Raw genomic sequence first — 26,519 nt, 5'->3', positions numbered from 1 at the left:
ATGATGTACTCTTGCATATCTGATGTTTACCAGGCATCCTATGCACATTTAATGATATCATAAGGCATGCAGCAGCCATTTCCATATTTATGGCAGAAATTGGCAGTTGAAAGTACGTGTTAGAATGAATTAATGACCTCATCATGAATACATCTTTAGGTTGCAGTGATCATAAAATGATTAAACTTCACAGTTTGTGGAGGAGAAGAGCAGGTTCAAGATAAATATATCAAACTTAATTAAGGCAATTATTAGGCTAAGAAAAAAGATGAATTGTAAATTAGGTTAAGAGCTCAGTCATAGAGTCATAGAGTTATACAGCATGGGAAACAGGCCCCTTGGACAACTGGTCCATGCCGACCAAGATGCCCCATCCAAGCTAGTCCCATTTGCCCGTGTTTGTTCCATAACCTTCCAAACCTTTCCAATCCATGTACCTATCCAACTGTCTTTTAAGAGTTCTTATTGTACCTGCCTCAACCATTTACTCTGGCTACTCATTTCATCTATTGACTACCCTGTGGGTTCTCACAGAGAGAAGTCTTTTCCCTCTCACCTTAAACCTATGCCCTCTAGTTCTTGATTCCCCAATCCTGGTAAAAAGATGAGTGCATTCACCCTATCTCTGCCCTTCATGGTTTTATACACCTCTATAAGATTACCTCTAAGTCTCCTATGCTCCGAGGAGTAAGTCCTAGCCTGTCCGACCTCTCCCTATAACTCAGTCCCTTAAGTCCTGGCAACATCCTTGTAAATCTTTTCTGCACTCTTTTGAGTTAAATAACGTCGTTCCTAGAGCAGGATAGAGCAGGATGACCAAAACTGAACACAACACTCCAAGTGTGGCCTTCCCAGTGTCCTGTGCAACTGCACCATGACCTCCCAACTTTTACACTCAAAGCCCTGACTTATGAAGGCCAGTGTGCCAAAAGCCTTCTTCACCACCCTGTCTACCTGTGACTCCACTTTCGGTGCAATGGCACTCGCAATGGAGTGGCAAATTTTTGATGAAATCTTTCAGAATACTCACAATAAATACATTCCAACAAGAAAGAAAATTTCCAAGGGGTCAGCCCATGATTAACTAAAAACATTAAAGATAGATAAACTTAAAGAGAAAGCATAAAATTACACAAAGATGGAAGGCAGGTTACAAATTGGATAAAATATAAAAACAACAAATGAATATAAGGTGAACAAGGAAGGAAAGATTAGAGTACAAGATAAAGATAACCGAAAATAGAAAAACAGATGGCGAGAGTTTCTATAGATATTAAAAGAGAAAAGTTGACAAAGTGAGCATTGGTCACATAGAAAGTGAGTCTGGCGAAATAATAATGGAACCCAGGAGATGGGTGATGAATTAAATAATTATTTTGCATCAGTCCTCACTAGAGACAATATAAGTCATATCCCAGAAAGAGCTGTAAATCGAAAATTGAGAAGGAGGAACTAAGGAAAATTACAGTCACCAGTGAAATGGTACTAAGCAAATTGTTGGAATTGCAGACTGACAAGTCTCTGAGTCCTGATGGACTTTGTCATGGGGTCTTAAAGGAAGTGAGATAGTTGATGTGTTGGTTTTAACTTTCCAGAGTTTGCTAGATTTGGAGAAGGTTGGATTTGATTGGAGGCAAAAAGCTAGAAAGTACATGCCAGTTAGTTTAACATCTGTCATGGGAAAATGTTAGAAGCTATCATTACAAAAATGTTATAGCAGCGTACTTAGAAAAAATTCATAGTAATCAGGCTGTCAACATGTTTTGTGAAAGGGAAATAATGTTTCACCAAATTATTGGAGTTCTTTGACTAGTAACATGTGCTATAGATAAAGGAGACTAATGATACGCTACACTTAGATTTACAGAAGGCACTTGAAAAGCTACTGCATCAAATGTCATTGTGGAAAATAAAAGCTTGCAACGCATGATGGTACAGGGAGAAGATTGGCTGATTAACAGGAAGCAGAAAGAGTAGGCACAAATCATTTACTATGATTACAAAAATAGGGAGGTTATACTTAATTTAAGTAGAGTATTGGCGAGATCACTTCTTGAGTATTGGTCTCCTTATTTAAGGAAGCATGTTAACGTATTGTCAGCAGTTTATATGAGGTTTACTAGATTACCCTGAATGGGCAGATTACCTTATGAGGAGGGTTAGACAGGTGAGGCTTGTATCCTGCTGAAGTTTATAGATCTGATTGAAGCATACAGTATAAGGTTCTGACACAGTGAATGTGGAGAAGATGATTCTTCTCATGGAAGAGTCTAGAACTAATTTGTGATTATTTATAGCTAAGAGGTCACCCATTTAAAACAGAGCTGAGGAGAAACTTTTTCCCTCAGAGGGTCACGAGTCTTTGGAATTCACTTCCTCAAAAGTGCAGTGAAGATGGAGTCTTTGAATATTTCTTAAGGCAGAGGTAAATAGTTACCTGATTGGCAAGTGGGTGAAAAGTTACTATGGATAGATGGGAATGCAGAGTTGAAGTTATGGTCAGATCAGCCATGATGGTACTAAATGATAGGACAGGCTTGAAAGGTCAAGCGGCCTACCCCTGCTCCTACCTTGTATGTACCTATGACCTGTGTTTATAACTCATAAAAAACAGCAGCAGATCAGCAAGGAAGTACAAATTAATGAATGTCCATTGTTCCACTGATAAATTGCTGTCTGCATCTGCCAGCCTCAATTTCCATTGCTCAACGTACTTCAAACAGCTTTGCTGGCTATCCCATCACATCCTGTTGATATAATGCACTGGAGAGATACATGCTGTGATCACTGCCGGTGCAATGAGCCCATTCCTTGCAGTGGTGTAGGGCCACTCACGGCATGGAGCCCCATTTGTGTAGATGACGGTGGAGAGTGGGATGGTGATATCAGTCACATTGAAGACATGCCTCCCCTTCTCTACATCTTCCCTCACTTTCATTGCAGTTTTTTGCTGCAGCTACTCCGTCACAGAGAGATATTGTTTAAAGTCCTAATTTGCAATAATGCAGGAACTGTGCATGTAAAGTTTTAACACATGATTCAGAACTAAAGCCTTGATAATGTTTCTACTTAATTGGGTTTTCTACAATTGCATCATTTTGTTTGAAGGTCACCTGGTTGGGCATCAGTGCTAAATGCAACCAAAAAAGGGGGCATCTGAATTTTAATGCTAAATCTTTCTTGCATTCCTGGGTCAAAAGATTCCAGTATATTTCCCCACTGAGTGTTGTTGCACAATGGGTAGATTAACATATATAAAATTTACCCTATTAGATACGGATCATTCATGACTTACCTCTTTTCTTTGGCCCTGTGCCTACTAATGTGCCTTCAAAAGACTCCAAAATCTAGCCTATTTATTATAATCTGGATCAGTAGGCCACCTATTTTATACAGAAAGTTGATCATTCACAGTTAGTGCATTCTGACATCTCATTGTGCCCCATTGAAATTCCATTCATTGGAAACTGATCCTGTGTCTCTGGATGATGCCACTGATACTTTCAGTTAAATGCAGACTAGGAGGAGGCCAAAGCTGGTTCCTATGGAGTCTGAAATTGATGATGGACCAAGAAATCATAAGTTTAAATGCTCTGGCTATCTGTGAATATGTAGGAGTGGAATCTACGCAAGTAACCAGTAGGCAAAGGAGATGTCATGGAGGAAGATGTTATGGTTGGCTCATTGAAGTCTTTCTTCAGTGGGTAGATAGTTTGTGCCGGATTTGGTACAGCTGCATTGTTACTAATCTTAGTGTAAGATCCAACTAGCCATATAAATTGGTGCAGTCATTGAGGATGACAGCTTACAGACAGGGAATGGCAGCTGCAATACAAATGCACCATGGATAATAGCAGCTTGAGGCATGTGTATGAAGCACAAAACTAAATCTATTAAAGAGAAGCCTGTCCCTTCATCAACAGTCATATTGTGGAGATGTCTTTTCCTTTGAGGAAGTAAACTGGCCATAATAGGGATAATTTTATGACTAAACAATTCCAGCTGAGATTCTCATCAGCATATATAAGCAATTCAGTCTCGCACTGAGTTAATAGTCAGGATATTGTGTGCATTCCACACCCAGAACCAGATTTCAAACCATGAATCCTGCTGTTGAAGCTGTTTGCAAATATAATGCAGGTATAGGAAATAACATGAGATTTTTGTGGATTTACTGTTTCCATAACAACAATGTTTTTTTTTAACAATCTTGGTTCTGATTCAGTTATGAAGCATGGAGTCGTTAGAATGCAATGAACAACACAAGAGTTCTTCAGCTCTTTGCACCTCACAGGACTAAGTATAGGCCTCTGAAATTTATTGCTGTGTGCTAAACCCTGTGTCAAAAGATTCTAGTATATTTCCCCACTGAGTGTAATTGCACAATGGGTAAAATAACATATAAAATTTACCCTTGAAACACTGTTGATGAGGAGTTTGTCTGTCGGGCACATTTATCAGTAAAAGTCCATTAAAGTCAACAGCAGTGCTTGTACTTTTATTAGCAGTGGCTCACCTGGTACCACATGTGTCTCTGAGTTGGAAGATTCTGGGTTTGACTCAAGAAACTTGAGTATGAAAATCTAGACTGATACTCCAGTACAATATCAAGGAGTGTTGTATTTGGAGCTACTGTCTATTGAATAAGGTATTAAACCAAGAACCTATCTGTTCTGTCACATGGTCATAAAACCTCCTGTGTATTTCTGGTGTCCAGGCCAATATTTAATTCTCCCTCATCAACACAAAAACAATTACCTGGTCATTTTCGCAGAGCTGCTTTGGGCGCAAGTTGTATCTTATGATTGTATGATTACACTCCAAGAAGTACTTCATTGGCTGTGAAGTACTTTGTGGTGATCTGAGGCTGTGGAAAGCTCTAAATAAATGCAAGTTAATCCATTTTATGTGTAATCTCGTGAATAATGTAATACAACATTCCACAGTTAGAAACAGTAAGAAACTCTTCCAAAGGCACAAAGAATATTGTAGGCCTGAGGAGGTATTTTTAGAAGGATGAAGTAACAAGGTAAAAAGAATTAAATAGTGAAATGGGTTCAAGTATCATTCCCATTCCAAGTAGAAACTCCCAGCATCAGCTGGAAAGCTTAATCAAATATGGTCATGACCCTGAAGCAAGAAAATAGGCTGGAGTAATTTACCTCTTTGTGGGACCCTATCCCATTGAGGCAGGAAATGTGGGCCAAAAGAAACTCTGGTCATCAACAGTTATGGGATTTTGTTTGAATTGGTATGTAAAACAAATACCCTGAATCATATAAAAGGGCTTAATACCTAACAGTTTGTTCAGCCGATTCTCTCTGTCTTAGATAAGATTCAGTATCGTTAGTCCTAAAGAGCTGGTAAGAATTACAATTGTTTGGTCTAATTTGATTTCACTTGAAGGATGATTTGTATTGCAGGCAGAAACTGTTATAATTTATTTGATGGAGAGCATGCTTGTTAAAGTATGTTGTAGGGTACATCTCTCTGACATACCAGAGCAAGCTTTCTATCTTTCTTAAGCCTCTCCTATATAAGGAAGTATTTTTAAGCTGATTGAGACAAGATAAATTCACTCAGGCTAAGGCTGTTGGGCAGGCTGCCCCAAATTGAAACAAGTGACCTTCACTGAAAATATTTAAGAACTCATATGGTGAGGGTAAGATGACTTATTGTTCCTTTTTGCAAAGAGTTGTCAGAAAGTAGATCTTTTTCAGTAAGTTTAATAGGAAAAAACAAAATACAATTCAGAAGCAAAACATTCTTATATGTTAGAATTTGATAGCACAAGCTAATAAAAGTGAATATTTAGGGAACTTTCCTCAAAACCTCTCAGTCACCAACATAACCCCATGCCCCATTGTTCAGTGTGGGTGACAATTGTTGGGAGGAGGCAGAGGGTTTGGGGAGTGAGGCTTCTCCCCATTTGACCCTGATGAAAACAGGAACCATCATAGAAAATCCTACAGAAATAGAAAAGAACATAGTTGTTGATCCCAAAGCCCTTTTAATTTTACTTCTGTGTTGTGAGGACCCTAAACCAGTTTTGTAGAAATCCTGGATGCTCCCCCTTTGCCATCAAATCACTGGACTGCTCCATTGGATCTAAACTGTAGTCTGCAGTGTGATCAATTATCATTGCAGAAGTTCCCTGGAGTAACAAAATGTCAATCACTATTCCTTGACTTTAACATTCTGATGCCTCAGGTGGTCCAGTGGTACCAAGAAGTCATTAAATTTCACCTCTTTAGTAGCCGTTGGATGAAAGAGGTAGGTGGAGATCAGATCCTACTATACCTATGCCATCTCTAAAGTGTCTGTAAAATGTCTTTGGTTAGATTTCCAATAGTATCTCATATACCTTGAGGCAATCTAGCAGTGTATTGCCAGTTTTGTCATAGAGTCAGAGAGAGATAAAGCACAGAAACAGACCCTTCATCCCATTGAGTCCATTCCAGCCATCAAGCACCCATTTTTACACTAATCATACCCTAATGCACTTTATTCTCCCCACATTCACATTAACCCCCACAAGATTCTGCCCTGTGGTACAAGTAGAAAATAAACATTAAAATGCATAAGTAAACTGGGCTTTCATATACAGTTAAAGTTTACACATACAAATAAAACTTTTTAATTGCTGTGGATACAGAGTTGAAAAACGAATTATTACATACTCATGCAATACAATTGTAGCTGTTACGTGAATACCTATGGCCACATATAGAAAAATGTCAATTCCATCCACAAGGTCAGCTTGTCACATGGACCACGGAAGGTGGTAATTCTCAAAGTGTGCACAATTATTCTGTTCTGGCACTCTCTCTATTTTCAGGAGCCAACATCTGGGCTCCAGGAAATGCAAAATGACTTTTCAGCACTTCAATAAAAATATTTTACTTTGGTTTGTTTCAGCTGTGATAGCTCTCTTCTGCAGACAGTATGACATCATTAAGGATAACGACTCAAACAACAACAAGGAAAAGGCCAAGCCGTCGTCAGAGCACAGCACCCCTGAACGTCCAACAGGTGGATTACTGCGTAGCAAGGTGAGCGGTGCAACAGCACGGAGAATAACATTAAAGAAACACCATTTATTTTCACTAATATACCTGATTCTATTTTAAAATTAACATCACTGAGATTATGCTTTAAAATTTTTCTTTGCTTTGTTTTTAAATCAGCTGCACTTAAATTGTATCATGATAATATCAAAGAAGTTACATGAAACAACATAATGAAGCTGTCAATTGACAGAAGGTTTTAGGAAATACCTTAAATATGGCAATAAACACATTTGAATTCGATATAACAATCAGGTAAATTTTCAATCTATTTAGGTTTTAATTCCATAGTTAGAGATTGGAAGTTTGCACTAATGGGCAAGAAAGTTACTAAACGAAAGAAAACAACACAGTATAAAAGCCAATGGGAAGTGTCAAAAAGGAGAGAACAGGTTAAGCGTAAATGGGAAGAGGTTTAGAGGAAGAGCTTTTTCACCCATTTGATGGTTGGGATCTGGAATGCGTTGCCTGAGGGAGGTGGTGGAGGCACACAACATTTAACAAGTATCTGGACAAGTACTTGAATAGCCCAGGCACAGAGAACTATGGACCACAACTACCTTGAAACTGCCATCTCCAAAATGCTCTCCCACTGATACTTCAACCACTTGCCTGGCTACATTCTGTAAGATTAGGTCCAGTACTGCCCCTTCTATCATAAACTATATATGTAAGTGGCTCAAAAAGCTCTCCTTTGCATACCTTAGTAGTACCACCCCCTCTACATCTTTCACATTGAAGTGATCCCAGTTAATATTGGGAAAGTTGAAATCCCCTACTGCTATAACTCTATTATTTTTACATCCCTCAGTGACTTGCCTATATATGTGCTCCTCTCTCTCCTGCTGACTGTTAGGAGGTCCACAGTATAATCTCCAGCAAAGTGATTTTCCCCTTTTTATTCCTAGCTCTATCTACATGGCTTCATTTGAAGATACTTCTACAATATCCTCCCTCATTACCATAAGGGATTCCTCAATCAATATTGCAATGTCAACTCTTCTGCAAACTGCGTCCCCCCGCCACCTCCCTTCCCTCTGAAGATCCTTTATCCTGGAATGTTGAGCTGCCAGCCTTGTCCTTCTTTCAACCAGGCTCTGTCATGGCAAAAATATCATATTCCTATGTGCTGATCAGTGCTCTAATTCATCTGCCTCAGTAGTCAGACTCCTATCATTAACTAGATGTAATTTAGCCTTGCATTCCACCCATGTGCCTTATCACCCCCACATCCGCTCTGCCTTCTAGATCTGACCGCATCTAGAACTTAGGACATAGCACATTACAGCACAGTACAGGCCCTTCGGCCCACAATGTTGAGCCAACATTTTATCCTGCTCTAAAATCTATCTAGCCCTTCCCTCCCACATAGCCCTCCATTTCTCTATCATTTATGTGTCTATCTAAGAGTCTCTTAAATGTCTCTAATGTATCTGCCCCCACAACCTCTGCCAGCAGCGTGTTCCACGCACCCACAACTCTCTGTGTAAAAAAACTTAACCCCTAACATCCCCCTTATATCTTCCTCCAGTCACCTTAAAATTATGTCCCCTCATGTTAGCCATTATCACCTTGGGAAAAAGTCTCTGACTGTCCACTCGATCTATACCTCTTATCATCCTGTACACCTCTATCAAGTCACCTCCCATCCTCCATCTCTCCCCTAACTGTACACCTGCTCTATGGCCCATTCCACTGCCAAATTATTTTAAACTCTTCCCAACAGCTCTGGCAAACCTCCCGGCAAGATGTGGGACCCGTTCTACTTTAGGTGTAACCTGTTCAGCCTGTAAAGGTCCTACCTTCCCCAGAAATGGTCCCAGTGATGCAGAAATCTAAGGCATTCTTCCCTATGCCCTTCCTTTAGCCACACATTCATTCAATCTCTCTCCCTATTTCTATGCTCACTAGCACATGGCACTGGAAGTAATCCAAAGATTACAACCTTGTTTGTAACACGCAACCTAGATCCTAAAATGCATGTTACACGACCTCTTCCCTCTTTTTACCTGTCTCATTACTATCGATGTAGACACAATCTCTCGCTGTTTACCCTCCTCCTTTAGAATTCTCTGCAATCGCCAAGGCATGGAAGGACCATGTGCTGGTAAATGAGATTAGTTTAGATGGGTTCTTGATGGTTGGCATGGACATGTGGGTCAAAGGGCCTGCTTCCGTGTTATATGACTCTATAACTCTAGAGCAACTAACTGCCCACACTACCCTGCCTAACATAGCTTTGTAGACCTCTGGTCAGTCATCCCTCTGAGGCCCAGCCTGTTCGTTCATTCCTGATGGTTTTTATATTCATAGCGACACAGAAGGATGTCACTTGGCCCATGCTGGCTCTCAGGGGAATAATCCCATTATTCCCATTCCCCTTCTTTCCCTGTACTCCGACAACTCATTCTCTCTCGCACATACCCATCATCTCCCCTTTTGAGTCTTTTTTGCCATGAATCTACACTGAGGGGTAATACACCATCCTGAAGGTTCAGCCAGTCCTGATGAGGGGTCTCGACCCGAAATGTCGACTATTTATTTCCCTCCATAGCTGCTGCCTGACCTGCTGAGTTCCTGCAGCATTTTGTGTATGTTGAAAAAGTCCTCACTATCACAGGAAGAACATTCAAACTCCACCCTGACAGCAGCAGTGATCGGGATTGCTAAGACACGAGGCACCAGCACTACCTCAACCAGGTTGAGTTTGAGGTGGGGCAAGTACATGCAAAGAGAGCAATGTAAAGAAAAGGGAAATGAGCACAGGAAGTACAGATTGGCCCTTTCTGGAGGTGGAATCCCCATCTCAAATATCAGCCTCCTTCTTCATCAAGAAACAATCTGCTGGAGGAACTCAGCGGGTCAGGCAGCATCTGTGGAGTCAAAGGGATAGCTGACATCCTGATGCAGAGTCTTGACCGAAACGTCAGCTATCCCTTTGCCTCCACAGATGCTGCCTGACCCGCTGAGTTCCTCCAGCAGTTTGTTCTTTGCTCCAGGTTACAGCGTCTACAGTCTTTTGAGCCTCCATTGTCACCCTGTATGCAAGCAATCTCGGGGGAAAACAGCTCATTAAATAATAAGAGCTCTGCACAGACAGCACCCAAGGTCAGGGATCCTGGCACTGTGAGGCAGCAGCATTAACTACAGCACCACATGCTGCCTGTCATTTCTGATATTATCTTTGTAAATCTGCTTTGTGTTTTTGACAGAGCTTCTATATCCTTTTGGTAATCTGGAAACCAAAAGAGTTGACAGTGAGCAGAACTGTGCACAGATATGACAACCTCATGCTCCTTTTCCTAATAGGTGGCCATTTAATAGTCAAGGGCATTTTTTGAACATACCTTTATTTCAATAAAGTAACACACAGGAGACTCTTCTGCAAAATAAGTTCAGTAGGTATCATGGGCTGTAATTCAAGAGGAACCTAAAGGGACAGGAACATGATGTATTCATTGGGGAATTCAACTGCGAATGGTAGAGAAAGTGAGAGAGATTCCCTGAGTCCATGCTGATATTCCTTTATTGCTATACCTAAGTAAACTGGAACTGAAATCTCATTTCTACACTTGAAAATCAAACCATGCTAAATGGAACTGCCCTTCACAGGTTTTGTATTGCTGTGCATGGGTATCTTCTAAAATTTTCACTTCTTAATTTCAAAATATTCAATAAAAGACTTCACGATTTGTTGCCATCCTGCCAGCCATGTCAAGCAAAATTGATCATGTTTTTACTCTATGAATTGTTGACATCATGTTCAGATTTTAATTTTACTTTTTTTCTTGCTTTTAGTTCCAAAATAACACGCCAGCCATTAACATCATTGAAGTTTGACTGCTGCAGTATGGCACTGTAGATGGAGCAACAACACAGCAGACTGAAGGAACATTATCTAAATCTTATTTATCCATACTTTGCATTTTAACACCAGTTCTTTATGCCTGAAAGCATGTCGTAGTCAAGAGTTTCTTCCCTCAGAGACATCTGCATGGAGACTGAAGCCATGCATGTGGGAATCCTTCTTCAAAACAAAGGACCATCAAAGATGACCTGTGCAGACATTGCCCAGATCCCAGGGACTTGCAGTAGCAGCCAGGCGCTAAATTTTGCTCTGCCGGCTTCAGAGCACCCCACTCCTTAAAAGTCTAGCTTTCATTTGTTGGTCTGCCAGTTCACAGATCTGCCCTTTCTTTGTCAGAGGGCAGTCAACTGCCAGGAAGATCAGTTTAGGGTCACAACAACAGGAAGGTGATTAGTTATGAAATAACACATCTCCAATCTGAAGTCAGCAAATTGCCAAGCACCCGCTGGAATAAAAAGGTGAGGGAGCGCATTACAGTGTGTCTAAGATTAAATTTTGAGATTTTTTAAATGTGCCAATGATATTCAGAATTAATCATACTTCTTTCCAATCTGATCCAAGATCTTCAGTTAAGATTCTAATGTCAAACCACATTGCCTCTAGTTGGTACTGACATTGCATACATTTATAGCTTATTTTTGAATTGTTGCAGGATTCAATGCAGATTCAGATCCATACACATACATCCATGTTATATGAAGCATCAGTTTCACCTTGGTTAATTCCACTTTAGTAAAATAACATTTTTAATTTCATTAACATTCAACCCATTATGTTGATTGGTAATATTCCCAACAGAGAGATTAACCACAAAAGAGAAACAGGTTTCTCTTAATTAATGGAGTTAGGGCTCTTATTTATACCATGGTTAGCACTCAATATTAATGGATTCCTTACAATATAACACTCTGTGTAATAATATGATTGTAATTAGAAATAGTAGAATTGACTGAGAAAAATGTTACCAACTTCTGAATCTTTGAAGAGTTTGCTGCTTTAAATTTAAATAGGAAATCCACTAATCTGTTCAAATGTTTCTCTATAGAAGTGGATTTCTTTTTATTTTGATTGCAGAGCCAAAGACAGCAATATCCTGTGCAAGGGATGAAATGCCTGATATTGAGAATTATTTTATATGCCATGCCTGTGGAATAATGGAAAATGGTATGAATGGAATAGTATGTCAAAGTGATAGTACTTTTCTATGTGTTAACAATTACAATGAATTAATAATGCAAGCTGAACTAAATATTTATTTGCCCTCTTGTTTCTTTTTGTTGTTTTCCTACTACTGTGTTGTTCTGTGACAAAGAAGAATCTTGGGACAGTGTTAACAATCATTTTCTAACCAATGTGATGAGAAGGTAACTGGTTACCTAGGGAACCTGCGATGAATTTTTTCCCCACTTACTCACCTAAATGAAAGTGGATACCTGCTCTTTAAGTGGTTTCATCTGACAGTGTGGTCAACATCAGAATAATATTTGCATATTAATTTTCTGAAACATCTTAGTGTCATGCATTAAGCCATCTATAAACAATGCCAAGAAATGCCTCACTCTTTCTATCCCAAGGTCCAAAAGCAGAAAATTTCCTAAATACAGCTAGGCTGTCCTATGGATTACTTAGTCCCTCAGTTAGTGTCTACCACAATATGTATTGCCAGATGATGAAAGACAATGCTTTTTCTGCAGCACCAACAGCAGAAAGGAACTATGACATGTAAAAGGGTTTGTGTTGGGACTACAGCTAACAAAGCAATGAGATTTTAAAATGTTTTCATGAAGTCAATGCCCCTTTAATGTTTGTTCACTCTTTACTGATTAATTAAGGGATGGGTCTAGAGACTCAGCAGTGCACATATGTTAAGCTATTGCCAAGTGGCACAACAACGGCTCTTTAATGTGTGTCCTCTGCTTATATATTCAGAGGCACCTGAGGCTATGCACAAAAGAAGGCAAGATAATCCAGCAGTTCGCTGTGAGCAGGGGTCATGGGGAGAGAGAGGACCGAGGCTGGAGTGGGTGGGGCTGGTCATTAGAAAGTGAATTGAGGAGAGGGCAGCCTATCAGCAATCAGTAATCTTGGACCCTACAACTGCCAGTCAGGTGAGAGTTGTCATTGAGCCAGGTGTTGATTGTTGTTTGGGAGCTGTTGAATTGGTGGAGGCAAGGGAGGTGGTGATCATCAATTTGGGGAGATTAGTGACTCATGGATGGTGGCTGAGTCACAGACTTGCAGGATGTAGCCTGTGGTCAGGTCATGAGATCGGTGTTTAGTGGTTGGGTAGTTAGGGCCTGGAGAACAGGTAATCAGGGAATGGAGGGAGTTGATGGGCACCCTTAGGTGGGGAGTGGAGATTGCCAGTGAGGGTTGGTGGGTTGAGAGACCTGAGGGAAAGCAGCAAAGTAAAGAAATTGAAAGGAATCTAGCTGGGTTACCAGATTGGGAGGCCTCCTTTAAACTGTGCTGTTGTAGAGTACACAGCACTATTAAAATTGGTGAGGCTAAGTGTGCCTAACAAGAAACCTCTTGTAGAATTGTGTGAACCAATTTCTCTTGACAGCATTCATGGAGAGTGACATCATTATGTGCACACCTGATGTAGAAAATGTGTATCCATGCCATCATGATTTGGGATAGGGAGTGCTCAGTCAAATTCTGGTGCATGATTCACCTGGAATCCATCAAAGTATTGATTTTCATTTGCATGATGCTGAAGAGGCAATGCTCTGTAATTGAATTTCTAACATATTTCTGTGTCACCACCCTTTGTGCCAATTTTAACTGAGGCGTTAACTCACTTAAATTGTTGATTCATGCTTCTTATATAAAAAAACAGCAGACCGCGGAGGTATGCTGAAATGCAATAAATTAATAATTTCCCCAGCCTAATTTAAAGACAAACAGATTTCATTGAAAGCAGCATCACACTGAAATAATTACATAATAGGTTCAATTGGATAATCTCAGTAAAAGAGATTACTGCTCTCTTCAGTATTCCCCACCTTTTCAAAAAAAACATTCCCAAGGGTAACATTAAAGGAATTTTTCCCCTCCCTGCACCACTGGTGAAGCATTACAGAATGCAGTACATCAAGATGTTCATTTGAGCAGAAAGTTGCAGGTCGTACGCTGGAGGCCTAGAAAAATGCCACCCCTTAAGAAAATAGGGCATAATGAAGAAGCCTCATTTATAGACTGGGGTATAGATAGTACTTCATTTTGCATGGCATGTATTCAGTTCAGACTTCAACATCACATATTTCTAGATATTATTATGTATCTGACCCATAATCCTATTAGACTGCAAAAGCTCTACATTGAAAGTTGGGTGAGCATCAGGTGTGCTCTGCATCTTGTATCAGCTCTGCAACCAGATCCTGATTGGTTGAAGCTGCTTTCCAAAAGCAGACCATTGAGTTTTTTTTATAGAATCTATGAAACAGCAGCATGCATGACACTTACACACTTGCTTTAATTGAAAGTGATTATTATTGAAACATCCTTTGGATAGTACATGTCCAAAAGATTTCCAGTCTTCTATAACTTAAAGGGGAGAGCAATGACATTCCATAAATAGTTGGTATTACTTAAGGGGGTTAGACCACAGATATGATGGGTGACACATGGTGGTCCTGTGGAATATCCAGACTACATTTTTAGAAATCATAATGCTAAATGTAACGTACCTTTTGAAGTATGTCGAGGCCTTGCAAGATGATTCGATAATGGTGCCCTCAGATATGGGAGATCTGCAAAGTCTAAACAGAATTCTCAGTACTTCTAGAGCAGTTTATTTCTCATGTAACAGAAATACCTTCCTTCAGTATTTCCTTTCTTTTGCAGTCTTATATTCAAATTGACAATTTTTCTTGGTCAGAAAGTTAAAATATGTGACAGGCAAACATGCATTGTACAAAAACTAATCAGATATAGCGTGTTGCATGCATTTCACATTTATAATTTACAGGCCAGCCCAAAGGCTTGATAATTGGTTGCCACATCATCCATATTTTATCCTCAAAAGCTTTTATCCAGTAACCAGATTCTTCCTTCTGGAAAAAAGTATCATCTAATTTTATGTTTCTAATTCTTGGCACTTTGAAATGTAATCAAAGTATTTCTACTTTAAGTGATGAGTTGAAAACATTTTACAAGCAGACGCAGAATCATTTGTCAAACGGTGTGTGACCCCAGTTTTTCCACACTTACTAACTTGAAAAGATTGCTTTGCTATCTGTGATCCCTTTATGTTTTTACATTAGGTCCTTAGAACTCCACAGTCTGATCAGAATAATGCTTATCTTTGAATCTGTCTGGGATTGGGTGCTAGTTGTTCCATTGTTTGCATAGTAGTTTGAACCTTGTAAAATAATGGCAGACAAAATACCCCTCACAAGGATCATGGAATCCCCAACCAGGATGCAGGTCATTTGATCCCTAGCCTATTTTCTAGTTTTTCTGCTCTAAGTTTGCTGCAGTTGTGGTAAGAATATATTGAAAGGCTTGAGAATGTTCAGCCCTCATAGCTGTTCCTACAGGAAAATGGTGCTGTTGAAGTTCCTGTAAACTTCAAAGAGTTAACAATGCCAGTGGAAGTCTGGGACATTGCCAGCATCAAGGCAGCATTTTAAAGAGGTGGAGTCAATGAAAATAACAATCAGGAGAAAAGTGAATAGGGTTTCCATTCTCAATTATTTCACAATATCTGCCCTTATCAATACATAAAGTGGAGCTTAAATGGTAACCCAAACATAACAAAGCTCTTTAGAATCTTCAGAATCCTGAGACTGGACTCCCTGATGACTTTTGGCCAAGGTATATTGTAGAATGCTGTTCTGCTGATGTGATGGTGAAGTCCAGGTGGGTTCAGTGAACTGTGTCCATCCCTTACTGCTGGGATTATCCTTTAATTCCTTTGAAGTAGAGGCCGGGGGCAGAAATCCTGTAGTTAAGACAAAAGTGTGACAGAACAGAGTTTTATTCAGGAGGCCTGTCCTCATTATGACACTATTCCAAGTCTCAGCAACAGGGTAAATTAAACATTATATTCACTCATCAACGATGAGGGAGTTACCCTCTGAGGTATTAAATCCCAGCATGAGTCACTGCTTTCACGATAGAGGAAGTGAAAATGGAAATTGGAAGGAAAATGAAGACAAAGATCAGAGAGATTATGAGTTTTTGAACTAAAAGAAATCTGTGTGGTTAAAACAAAACGAACACTGGAAATCCGCAAGATAATTTGTTTGTATAGTCGCACACTATGACATCCCATTGTTATTTGTAGCTAATTTGTTCATTTTTTTAGTGCAGATACTGTTTTGAAGGAAAAAGTACAGGCAGGTAACTGACCAATTAATTTATTTAGGGCCATTAAAGTTAAACATTGACCACACACTAAGATAACCTAAACTATTACAAAAGTTTCCAAGGCATCATTAACGTTCACCTCAGACAGCGCTTCAGTTTCCAAGCTCCTTGTGATAGTGTAGCACTGCTTTAGAACTTCCTGACTATCTGTCACAATTAATCTTGAAGTGGGTCATGAAATCACAACTGTGCTTTAACATGTGAAATGGAGCTAGTATCTACAGATGCATTATTTTATTTTGATTATCTCCTATCTCCAAATTCTACTCTATTGCAGTGCAGAAATTAATTTTAAACATTCTGAAAAAATTGATATGGCTGAACCCAATTGGAACAAAGATTAGCTGCTCCCTGTGTTTCCTACCGTGAGTTTTTCTGTGCAATTACTGATTTAGACTTTAATTATTTTCATGAAAAATGCAGTTCATTCCTTATTTTAAGTGCTTGGGAATATTTTATTCCCAGTTAAAGGTACTATATAAACAGAAATCTCTAATATGAACTAGAATTACCACTAAATTTGGAAGTGTATAAAATTATGAGGGGCATAGATAGGGTGGACAAGCAATATCTTTGTCCCATATTGAGCGATCCAATACCAGAGGGCATGCATTTAAGGTGAGAGGGGGTAGGTTCAAAACAGCCATGAGGGGTTTGTTGTTTACTGAGAGAGTGGTGGATGCTTGGAGTTCGTTGCCTGATAGGGTGGTGGAGGCAAATTCATTGGGGGCTTTTAAGAGGGGCTTGGATGGGCACATGAATGAGAGGAAAATAGAGGGATATGGGCATTCTGTAGGTGGGAGGGAATAGCTATGTCGGCACAACATTATGGGCCAAAGGGCCTGTTCTGTGCTGTACTGTTCTATGTTTTATGTTCTAAATTTATATATTGTGTAAGTAATATGAGTTGCATAGGACTTAATATGAGTAATAATAATTCAAATTTCATGTAAGATATCAAAAGAAAAAAAAAGAGATTTAAGTAGTTGAAATGCTGGCATAATCTGATTGGAAAATGCTGGGAGCATTAGTCACACTATCTGCAAATATATTTTTGATAGCCAGACATAAAAGCTATTTGACTTATCATCTTATAAGATGATGTTGTAAGATTTAGCAATGCATTTTATAGATAAAGAACAAAATTCACTTCCTGGCAAGCAAAGGTCTGTACATTCACCACAATTTCATAAAATTAGCCACCTATCATCAGGTTAAAGCATTGAGGTGTAATTGATTCCATGTGTAAAATATAATGTAGGAGTATCATTACAATGCTCTGTTCACCTCATGACCCATGGTTAACAAATGATGGAGCCAGAAGTGTATCACAATATTGTGTTTTAAAATTTTGGTCAAATAATATCTGAAATAGGACCCATTCATCAGTATTATAGAGATTGTATGATTACTCTGTGTTCATCTCAGCTGTATCAACACTTTTCTGCATTTCCAATTTATTTTAGCTGAAGAATTTCCTGCCATATTTAAAACTGTGATTGCTAGTGTGATTAATTGTTAATAGCTGGTATGATATAGGCACCTCTGTTAAAAGAGTTCAACTACAAACATCTTCTGCTGCTCAGAAAAAGAGTGGAGACAAGTCATCCCTGACCCTAAGGACTGCCTACGAAGATGAGAGTTAATGTGGAAAGCATAACTATTCTGTGAGTTTTATGAGCAATTATCATTTGCAACAGTTTTGCTTAATGCAGACAACAGTTTATATAATTGCACTTCAACACAAAACTGATTGCTTGCAGCAGTTGCTAATACCACTTTAATCAGATAGTTAGTGGATAAATTCTGACATGTTTGTTTCTCATATCATACTGACTATTGGTAAGTTATTACTCTCATTAAAACAGTGTAATTAAAACTGCCCAAAATTCATTGGCTGCTCCTACATCTGCCTTTTGTTGTTCTGCATTTTATTGCCCTGTAATATCAGAGAAGTGGATTTTATGTCACGCTGATCTGGGATTTTCCAGGAAATAGAAATGTGCAGCCTTCAAGCATCACTTTGTCTGAAGCTCAAAGATGACTATCATCGCCACAAAGAACAAATTATTTCCCAGTGGCTTTTGAATCAGAATCAGGTATTTGAAGAAGCTCTTATTCAAAGAGTCAGTATTTGTTCAGGGCTTGAGGGAAAGGTACAAGGATCCTTGGATAGCATAGGTATCTTCACCGATCTTCATTGAACAGTTACAGAATTCAGATTAGAAACCCAAAGGACATGAAGATCTCTGGTTACAGTGTGTGGATAGCACCAAGGGATTTTCCTTGAAAGTTGACCAGGATTTTTGAATGCTCCCAAATTTCTAGTGCAAAACTTGGAGAAGCCTATTTATCTCTAGTGCCGTGAAATGTGTTCTTTCTACTATAGGTGATATCATAGTGGAGTGTGGAAAGGGTGGAGAGAGGGAGAAGTGAGGTGAAGTGGGTGGGAGGCAGTTGACCAGAACTTACATTGACTGGATTACCACTTGATCCCATTTTTTTTCCTGCTTTGCTTGAACAACTTATCTACCACATTTCCAAAATTTCCACTCCAATTCTACCAAAAGAGCAGCAGACGGATGTGTGAAGCCTTGCAAGAATTCATGCCCATTAAGACAGAATTAGGCTGTACAGCCCATTAAAATTGCACTGGCATTTTAATAAGCAAATTTCCTGCAAGTAGGACCAGAATCCCAGTCATGTAAGGTCTTTAGTCCATCACTTGGATGGCAGTGGTAGGGGTTCCCTAATCTGGGATTGCTCAAGGCATGGTGTATGATTGTCAACTAATTCACCAAGGATCATGAGCCTAACATGGGTCAGCTTTCCACCAGTTATCTTTGTTCTTTCACTGCCTCTATGTTGTCAGACTGCACATCTGGTTTTCTATTTTTAAAGAGCCAAAATTTACTCTGTCAAATATTGGGGAGGGCCACACTCTTGTCTCTGCCCCTTGGAATAAACTGTAATGGTTGCCAATAATTCCACTGCCCTTGTCCTTCCACAACCCTAGACTTTGGACCTTATTTCTCCTCCAGCACAAAGATAGTCTCTTTCCCACTCTGTATCATCACTAATATTTAAACAAAAAGCAAAAATAAAACTGCAGATTTTGGAAATCTAAAGTAAAAATAATAAATGCTGGAAATGCTCAGCAAATCAGGCAGCATATGTGGAGAGAGAAACAGAGTTAATATTTCAAATTGATGACCTTTGGTGAATACCCAGTTTTGATGAAAGATTATTTGTTTTTAGTCCCCCTACCTTAAATGCTTTCCAGCTAAAAGTGCACTTTCTCACGTTCAGACTTCACAGTTCTAAAAGAAAAACATAAAATGCTTAGCAGATCAAAGAGCATCTACTGGGGAGGGGGGGGTGGTAGGAGGGTGAGGGAGAAAGAGGATTAATGTTTTAAGTCAATGATCTGTTATAGGAACTGGAAAAGGTTAAAGAAAGAACAGAAGAAATAGAAGTAGGTTTTGGCCATTCAGCTCCTTGCACCTACTGTGCCATTCATTAAGATCATGGCTGATCTTTTACCTCTTCCTGTACCACTTTCCTTACTAACTCCTATCCATTGATTCCTTTAATATTCAAAACTCCATCAATCTCTGCCTTGAATATTCTCAGGAACTGAACATCCACAGTCCTTGGGCAGAGAATTCCAAAGATTCACTACCCTTTATGTTGAGACTGTGACCCCTGGTTCTAGATACCCCAGCCAGGGAAAACAACAACCCTGCTCTATCCCAGTGCACACTGTAGATCGTCTCTTCTAAACACAAGAGCGAAGGCTCAGTCCACTTAGTATTCCCTAATGACACAGTCCCCGTACCCTGCCCTCAATTTCCAGGAATCAATCTGGTGATTCTTTGTTCCTCTGGCTCTATTGCAAGTATTTTCTTCCTTGCATAAGGAAACCAGACCTGTACACAGTGTTCCAGTTTTGGTCTTGAATCTTACTCTTGTACTCAAAACCCCTTCAATAAAAATCAATGCCTTCCTAATTGCTAGCTGTGCCTGCATGTTAACTTTCATTGATTCATCTACAAAGATAGTCTGAACACCAACATTTTTCAATTTCTCATCTTTTGTTTAAAAATACAGCTTTCCACATTGTTTTCTATCTGTCATGCCCTTACCTATTCACTTCACTTTTTCTTATCCCCCTGAAACTTCTCTATATCCTCCCCACAACCCACACTGCCACCCAACTTCATAACATCAGCAGACATAAATAAATTACACGATCCCCTCATCCAAATCTTTGACACAGATTGTCAACAGCTAGGCTCCTGCACCAATCGCTGTGGTACCCCTCTGATCAAAGCCTCTGAACCCAACACTGACTCATTTATTCCTGTTCTCTTTTTCCTGTCCATTAACCAATCCTTGGTCCCTGCCCTTCTTATACCCCAAATCATATATAATCTAATTTTGTTCAATAACTTCTAGTGTAGCACCTTATTGAAGAGCTTATGACAGTCCTTCTCATCTATTAATGTTACAACCTCAAAAACTTTCAACAGTTTTGTTAACCATGATCTCCCTTTCATAAATCTGTGTTGACCCTGCCCAATTCTAATATCATTTTCCAAGTGTTGCGTTACCACTTCTTTAGTAAAGGTTCTAGTATTTTCCCTACCAGTGATGTCAGCTGACTTGTTTATAGTTCCTGCTTTTTCCTTTTCCTTCTTTCTTAAATAGTGGGCTTACATTAGTTACTTTCCAGTCTGTGGGAACCATTTTAGTATGTATGGAGTTTTGGAAGATGACAGCCAGTGCATCCACTGTGTCCATTGCCACCTCTTTCAAAACCTGGGGATGCAGTAAATCAGATCCTACCTACTTACAGTCCCATTAATTTCACCAACACTATTTTTTAACTAATGCTAATTGCATTCAGCTCCTCATTCATTCTAGACCTATTCTCCAGTGTTTCCAGGAGGTTTACTGCACTTTCCACTGTTATAGTATGTAAAGATTAGTTGCAGAACATAAGATTGAAATGCCTCAGTTGACGTAAGTGCCTCTTAGTGGCATCAGCACAATATATGGAGAAACCAACAGCAATTAATGCAGCTGACAAGGAACAAACTTGAAATCTTTCTGACTGAGAGATGGCAAACAACTGTTTTAAAATAATCTGGAATCCAAATCCAAAGGAAGGAATGAGCAAAGTAGAACTGATAAAGAATGTCCTATTTCAATGCATTCTTCCTTCCATTCACAAACCTTTAGTAGAGCAGATCCTGACCCACAATCATATCGTACTGTATATCCATGTTGAAATCTATTTTCTGTATTATGCTTATAAATCAGAATAATTCTGTATGCAAAGAACAACTACAGCCCAGAATTCACCAAGGTCCCCTAAATAAGTAAGTGAAAATCAAAAAAAAACTGCAGGTGCTGGAAGTCTGAAATATAAACAGAAAACGTTGTAAATACTCAGTAGATCAGACCACACCTGTGGGAAGAGAAACAGCTAACGTTTCAGGTTGAAGACCCTGTTCTGACAAAGAGTCTTCAACCTGAAACATTCGCTCTATTTCTCCTCCACAGATGCAGCCTGACTTGCTGAGTATTTTCAGCACTTTATGTTTTTATTTAAGGCCCCCTTAGCCCATGGCCCAATCTCAGCATGTGCAATGGATCACAGACATACACTGAGACAACCTTGAATGTGCCCACATCTCTCCCTGCCCTTAATTCTGCTTCCTCTATCCCAGTCCTTGCTTTTCTGCTTCAAACTGTATCCCAGGTACTAATTTTTCCCACTCTTATCTACATCCTCCACACTTTGGTTCTTTTCTGAACATTGCTTGTTATGCTACAATTGCTTGGCACCTAACCTTCATCTTCTCCCAGCTGTAAACTTCTCTCCAACCTCTGGAGATCTGGAGACCACACACTGGTTAGACTGGGCCAAAGGTTTTTCACAGAATTAGGTTTTGTGGATCCTTGCTTCCTTCTTTCCCAGCTCATCTCAGCTGATCAGAAGAAGGTAGATCTTCACTTCATCTTACTGGATCTCCTCCATTATCAAAACAACCTGCCGTCTATGCACATAGGATCCAGCACGTAAAGAGAGAACAAAGCACTCTTTATATTGCCTTTATAAAATCAAAGTGTAGCGGCAGTAAATGGGTGAACAAAGTAAAGAAAGAAGAAATGGCAAAAACTTAGAGATAGGGAAGGACAGAGGAGATTGTAAATGTGATGGAAAGGCTGGAGTTAAAAAGAAAGGCAGAAAAACTTTTTGAATAAACAATGATCTGTACTACTGCTTACTGTAGCTGTGTTGATCTCTTTATGTTTTAACTTTATGTTTTAAGTTGTAGTTGTTATTCATGAAGAACATTAGGGGATGTACACTGAGAGTTCTACTGTGAGCTGTCCACTTATTCAAAATTAAAATCACAAGTTAAATTGTCACTGTAGCTACTATCTTCATCTGAGACTGTTCCCCATTAACTAATTTTATGGTTCATTCCCATCATCAAAACTTACCAAAGAAAATCCAGCACTAATTCTCTGGTGCTTCAAAATTACCCTGACAACAGGCAATTAGAGTAATTTTACCATGGCAAACATATCTCAAGTAATACATGTTCGTAATTCCTATACTTTGTCCCTTTTCATCTATTCCTTTCTTCCAATGCATCTTCCTTTACAGAAATAATTGGGGACTCTGGAAATTCACTTAAAATTTAGCACAATTGTAGACAAAGCTTATTTCCATTGACAAGTAATCCTACACATCTAGTACAAAAACCTTGAATCTATGCCATTCCAAACCATTAATGTGTCATTTTTTTTAGCACCACAATGAGTAATAGCTGTAATTTACAGTTGGAGGACCAGAATAGTTCAAGGATATTGTCTCATGATTGGAACTAAATTAAAGCCTTTATCTGCTTCAGCTGTATGATTTCTTTATCCTATACATATTCTTTCTTCCAATAATAATTAAAGTACCATTGGAACCCAATAATGAAAGAATCAATCGTGATATTTTTGTACCAAAATAATACAAAATGATTGATATATCATTCAATAAGTGAAAACTTGAATGCTCTCCAAAAGACTCAGTGAATAAATGAACTGCTTATTATAGCAATGAACCAGGTCGAACAGGAAGGTCTCTGCTCACTTGGCTGATTTCAACTGGAAAGGTGATTGGAGAACTGCAAAACAAGGTTGGAGTGACACCACTTGGACGTCACTATCCCCAACATTGCAAGGAGGCAGAACTCAGCTTTACCACAGTGTCATTTATGGCCTGCTGATATGCATTGTCTAGATGCATAGGTTGAGCACAAATCAATACCTTTAGAAGAAATGGGGAGGGATTTAAAGGAAGAGGAAATAAGCACTTTCTCAGTTAATGAAACAGTTCGAAGAGGGCAAAAATTCTCCTGCCAGATAATAGTGAAAATACCAAAGGTAAGTACAAAATTAGAAATTTTAGCTGTATTAGCTCACCAACTTTAGCTGAAGTTCCCCAAGAGCCGAGCACATCTTTCAGCAGATTAATTTTGTGCTGCGCCAGGCATTCTCTCCAATGGTCGGGAAGCTGACAGCATTATTTCACACTGGCCATTACGTTGCTTATGATGACAATACAGAAAATGTATCACTCACATAACTTGCAGATTACAACAGTGAGAATTTTAGAGTGCGTGACGTAAAGGATCTATTATTTTGAGATTCTGAGAACTCACAGTTCTAAGGGATGCAACAAAATGCAGCTCCAATATAGAATGTGACTGGGCTATGTAGATTCAGCATATATATACTACTTTGTAGCATGACATAGTAAAATGTGTATAATGTTGAAAAACTCTAATAAAAAGTGATATTCTGCCATTGTCAGAGATTTGCCTGCAGATCACTGAAATGTTGGCTTAGTGAGCCCTGCTCACAGGAACAGTGAACTGTTATAAAAGCTTTGATGTTGGGTTTGTAAGTGAAGTATAATTTGTCACTTTGCGTATTTATCCTGCATGCTGTAAGGTGCCTGTATTTATGTGTGAGAAGTTTTCTGAGCAATACGGGTTAATCACTCCAGTGCTCTCCTCAGAGGATGTGCTCCATCACTTTGAGGTGTAGTTCTTCCTGTTGATATAAATGGGAGAGATGTGCATCAGTGAAGCTAAATTTCAGAAGTGGAATATAACATACCGTCTTATCACAGGGTTAACTCATGCTACCAAAAACGAGTGGTTACCCTTTTTGCTGCAAGTCATCATGGGCACAAAATTGGAAATCTTGTTTTGTTAAAGGTTAAAATTAGCAACAGTAAGAATTTCACCTCATCACCACCCTTTTCAGGGCACCAGGAAATGGGCAATAAGTATTGGCCATGTCAACAATGCCCACTTCCCAAGAATGTATTTATAAAAGATGTTAGTTTACAACAAAACTTCCATATTTGCCAGCATTCTTGTTTATGAAGAGCAAGTATATATTTTGAGGGAGATAATTTTTGTTGTCAAATATACATACCTTAGTAAATAGGGAAAAGAACCAATTAATTTTTGAAACAAAACTGCAAGTTTAAAAGGAGTAGCTAATTTTAGTTGTTTCAAATCAAAATAACATATCTTCATTGTTCCAAGGGGAAATGTGAAAATTTGGTGCCTTCATAGACATAATAGTATCTGTCTTTTGAAAATGGGTTGGAATCTAGGTCAGCATATATGAAAGGCACAGCCTTAGAATGCTAGAAAGGACTATTTCATAGGGTTGGCACAGTTATTCAGCACTTTCTTTTGACCTCTGAAACTAGGTTTGAATCCAACATTATCCAACTAAATGGAAGCTTTATTTAGGACTTTAAGGGTTCCATATCAGACAAGCTGGGCACTCGTTAACTGAGATCTTAGTGGGACCCAGCCCCAAAGCTGCAAAATTTTAATTTGATGTTATCTGGTGTTAAATTAGAAATCTCAATCGGACAAGCAAGGTTCTCTTCTAAGCTGAGGTAGAAGCCCATAGTTTGTGAGGAGTGAACAGTGACTTGAGAACAACTGATTCTGCCAGTGGGTTCCCAGAGTCAACTGAATTGTTACCTGATTGATCATTAGAAGCGAGATTGAAATATTAAATGTTTTATTGCTAACAATCCCAGCTATGGCAATACAATTAACCAATTAAGAAAAATAGTAAAATATCAGATCAACTTTTGGAATGAATAATTTACATTTATTTGTTTTGCAAAGTCCATCTGTGTAGATAATACATTCTGTTCAGAGAAATCAAAGAGCTCATTCCAGAGTAACATAGTAGAAGCAACTTTAATATTAAAAGACACTATTAATATTGCTTTCTGCACTCCTAACACTATTAATATTGCTTTCTGTAATCCTAAAATTAATGTCATTTATGTTGTAAGTTCCTGAGCCAAGAAATATTTGCAAATACTGTAACTAAGCATTGTTATCATAAATGTTAATTTCAAATTATTTTATACAACTATATACAAACTAATAAAAGGTATGATATGTTTTACAAAAGATCTTTGGGATTTTTTATTTATGAAGTCAAATTGTGACATCGAAAAACAAGAAGTAATTAATATCCAAGTCAGTCTTAGCTGCAGCTTTCAAATTCCTTATTCCACTCGGTTCAGAACACTTTGGAACCAGAGATTATTATTAATTATTAGCTTAAGGTAATACCCTTTCTATTGTTTATATACAAAATGTGACAAAATTTTTGAATGTAAAACATGTTCAAATTTTATTGAAGAAATATTGATAATTTTTCCAATATTTCCAACATCCCATCCATCTTCTTTGCATTCCATTAATTCCACGCTTCTTATAACATTTAGCTAATTGGGGTGCTGATCATACCAGGGCACTGCAATCTTTGCATTGTCTTTTGGTGTCTGCTTACTGTGGAGATGATCGCTATGATGACAAAATGCTGATAGTTAAATCTGAAAGTTGTGGAACGTCACACAGGCCGCTACCCAGTTGCCATTTTAACCTTTCTCTTCCCTTTCCCAACCAGTGTGTCATGCTGAAATCGGTGCTATTCTATGCCATTAACTTCACTGCATTGCTTTGCAATATAAATGTTATAAGATATAAGAGAAGGGGTCAAGAACATGCCTGTTGCATGCATACCATCTGCAAAGTTTTCCAGATCCACAAGTTGAATTGTTGCTCGAAGCCTCTGATGAGGCTCTCTGG

The 26,519-nt window shown here is 38.8% G+C and overlaps 1 protein-coding gene across 3 annotated transcripts in view; it reads left to right on the top strand.

Moving 5' to 3' along the window:
- The window catches only part of LOC127575291 (fibronectin type III domain-containing protein 4-like), a 169,116-nt gene extending 143,341 nt beyond the window's left edge, over nucleotides 1-25,775 (top strand). For all 3 annotated transcript variants that reach the window (XM_052025055.1, XM_052025057.1, XM_052025056.1), the window contains 2 exons: nucleotides 6,919-7,052; nucleotides 10,866-25,775. In XM_052025055.1, the coding sequence (XP_051881015.1) occupies nucleotides 6,919-7,052; nucleotides 10,866-10,907 (176 nt within the window). In that variant the 3' untranslated portion in view covers nucleotides 10,908-25,775. The remainder of the gene's footprint in view (nucleotides 1-6,918; nucleotides 7,053-10,865) is intronic.
- Nucleotides 25,776-26,519: the final 744 nt, after the last annotated feature.

The sequence above is a fragment of the Pristis pectinata genome, chromosome 10 (genome assembly GCF_009764475.1).
Source record: "Pristis pectinata isolate sPriPec2 chromosome 10, sPriPec2.1.pri, whole genome shotgun sequence".
NCBI classification, from domain to species: domain Eukaryota; kingdom Metazoa; phylum Chordata; class Chondrichthyes; order Rhinopristiformes; family Pristidae; genus Pristis; species Pristis pectinata.
The sequence above is the reverse complement of the archived record's forward strand: the minus strand, read 5'-3'. Positions and strand labels throughout refer to the sequence as shown.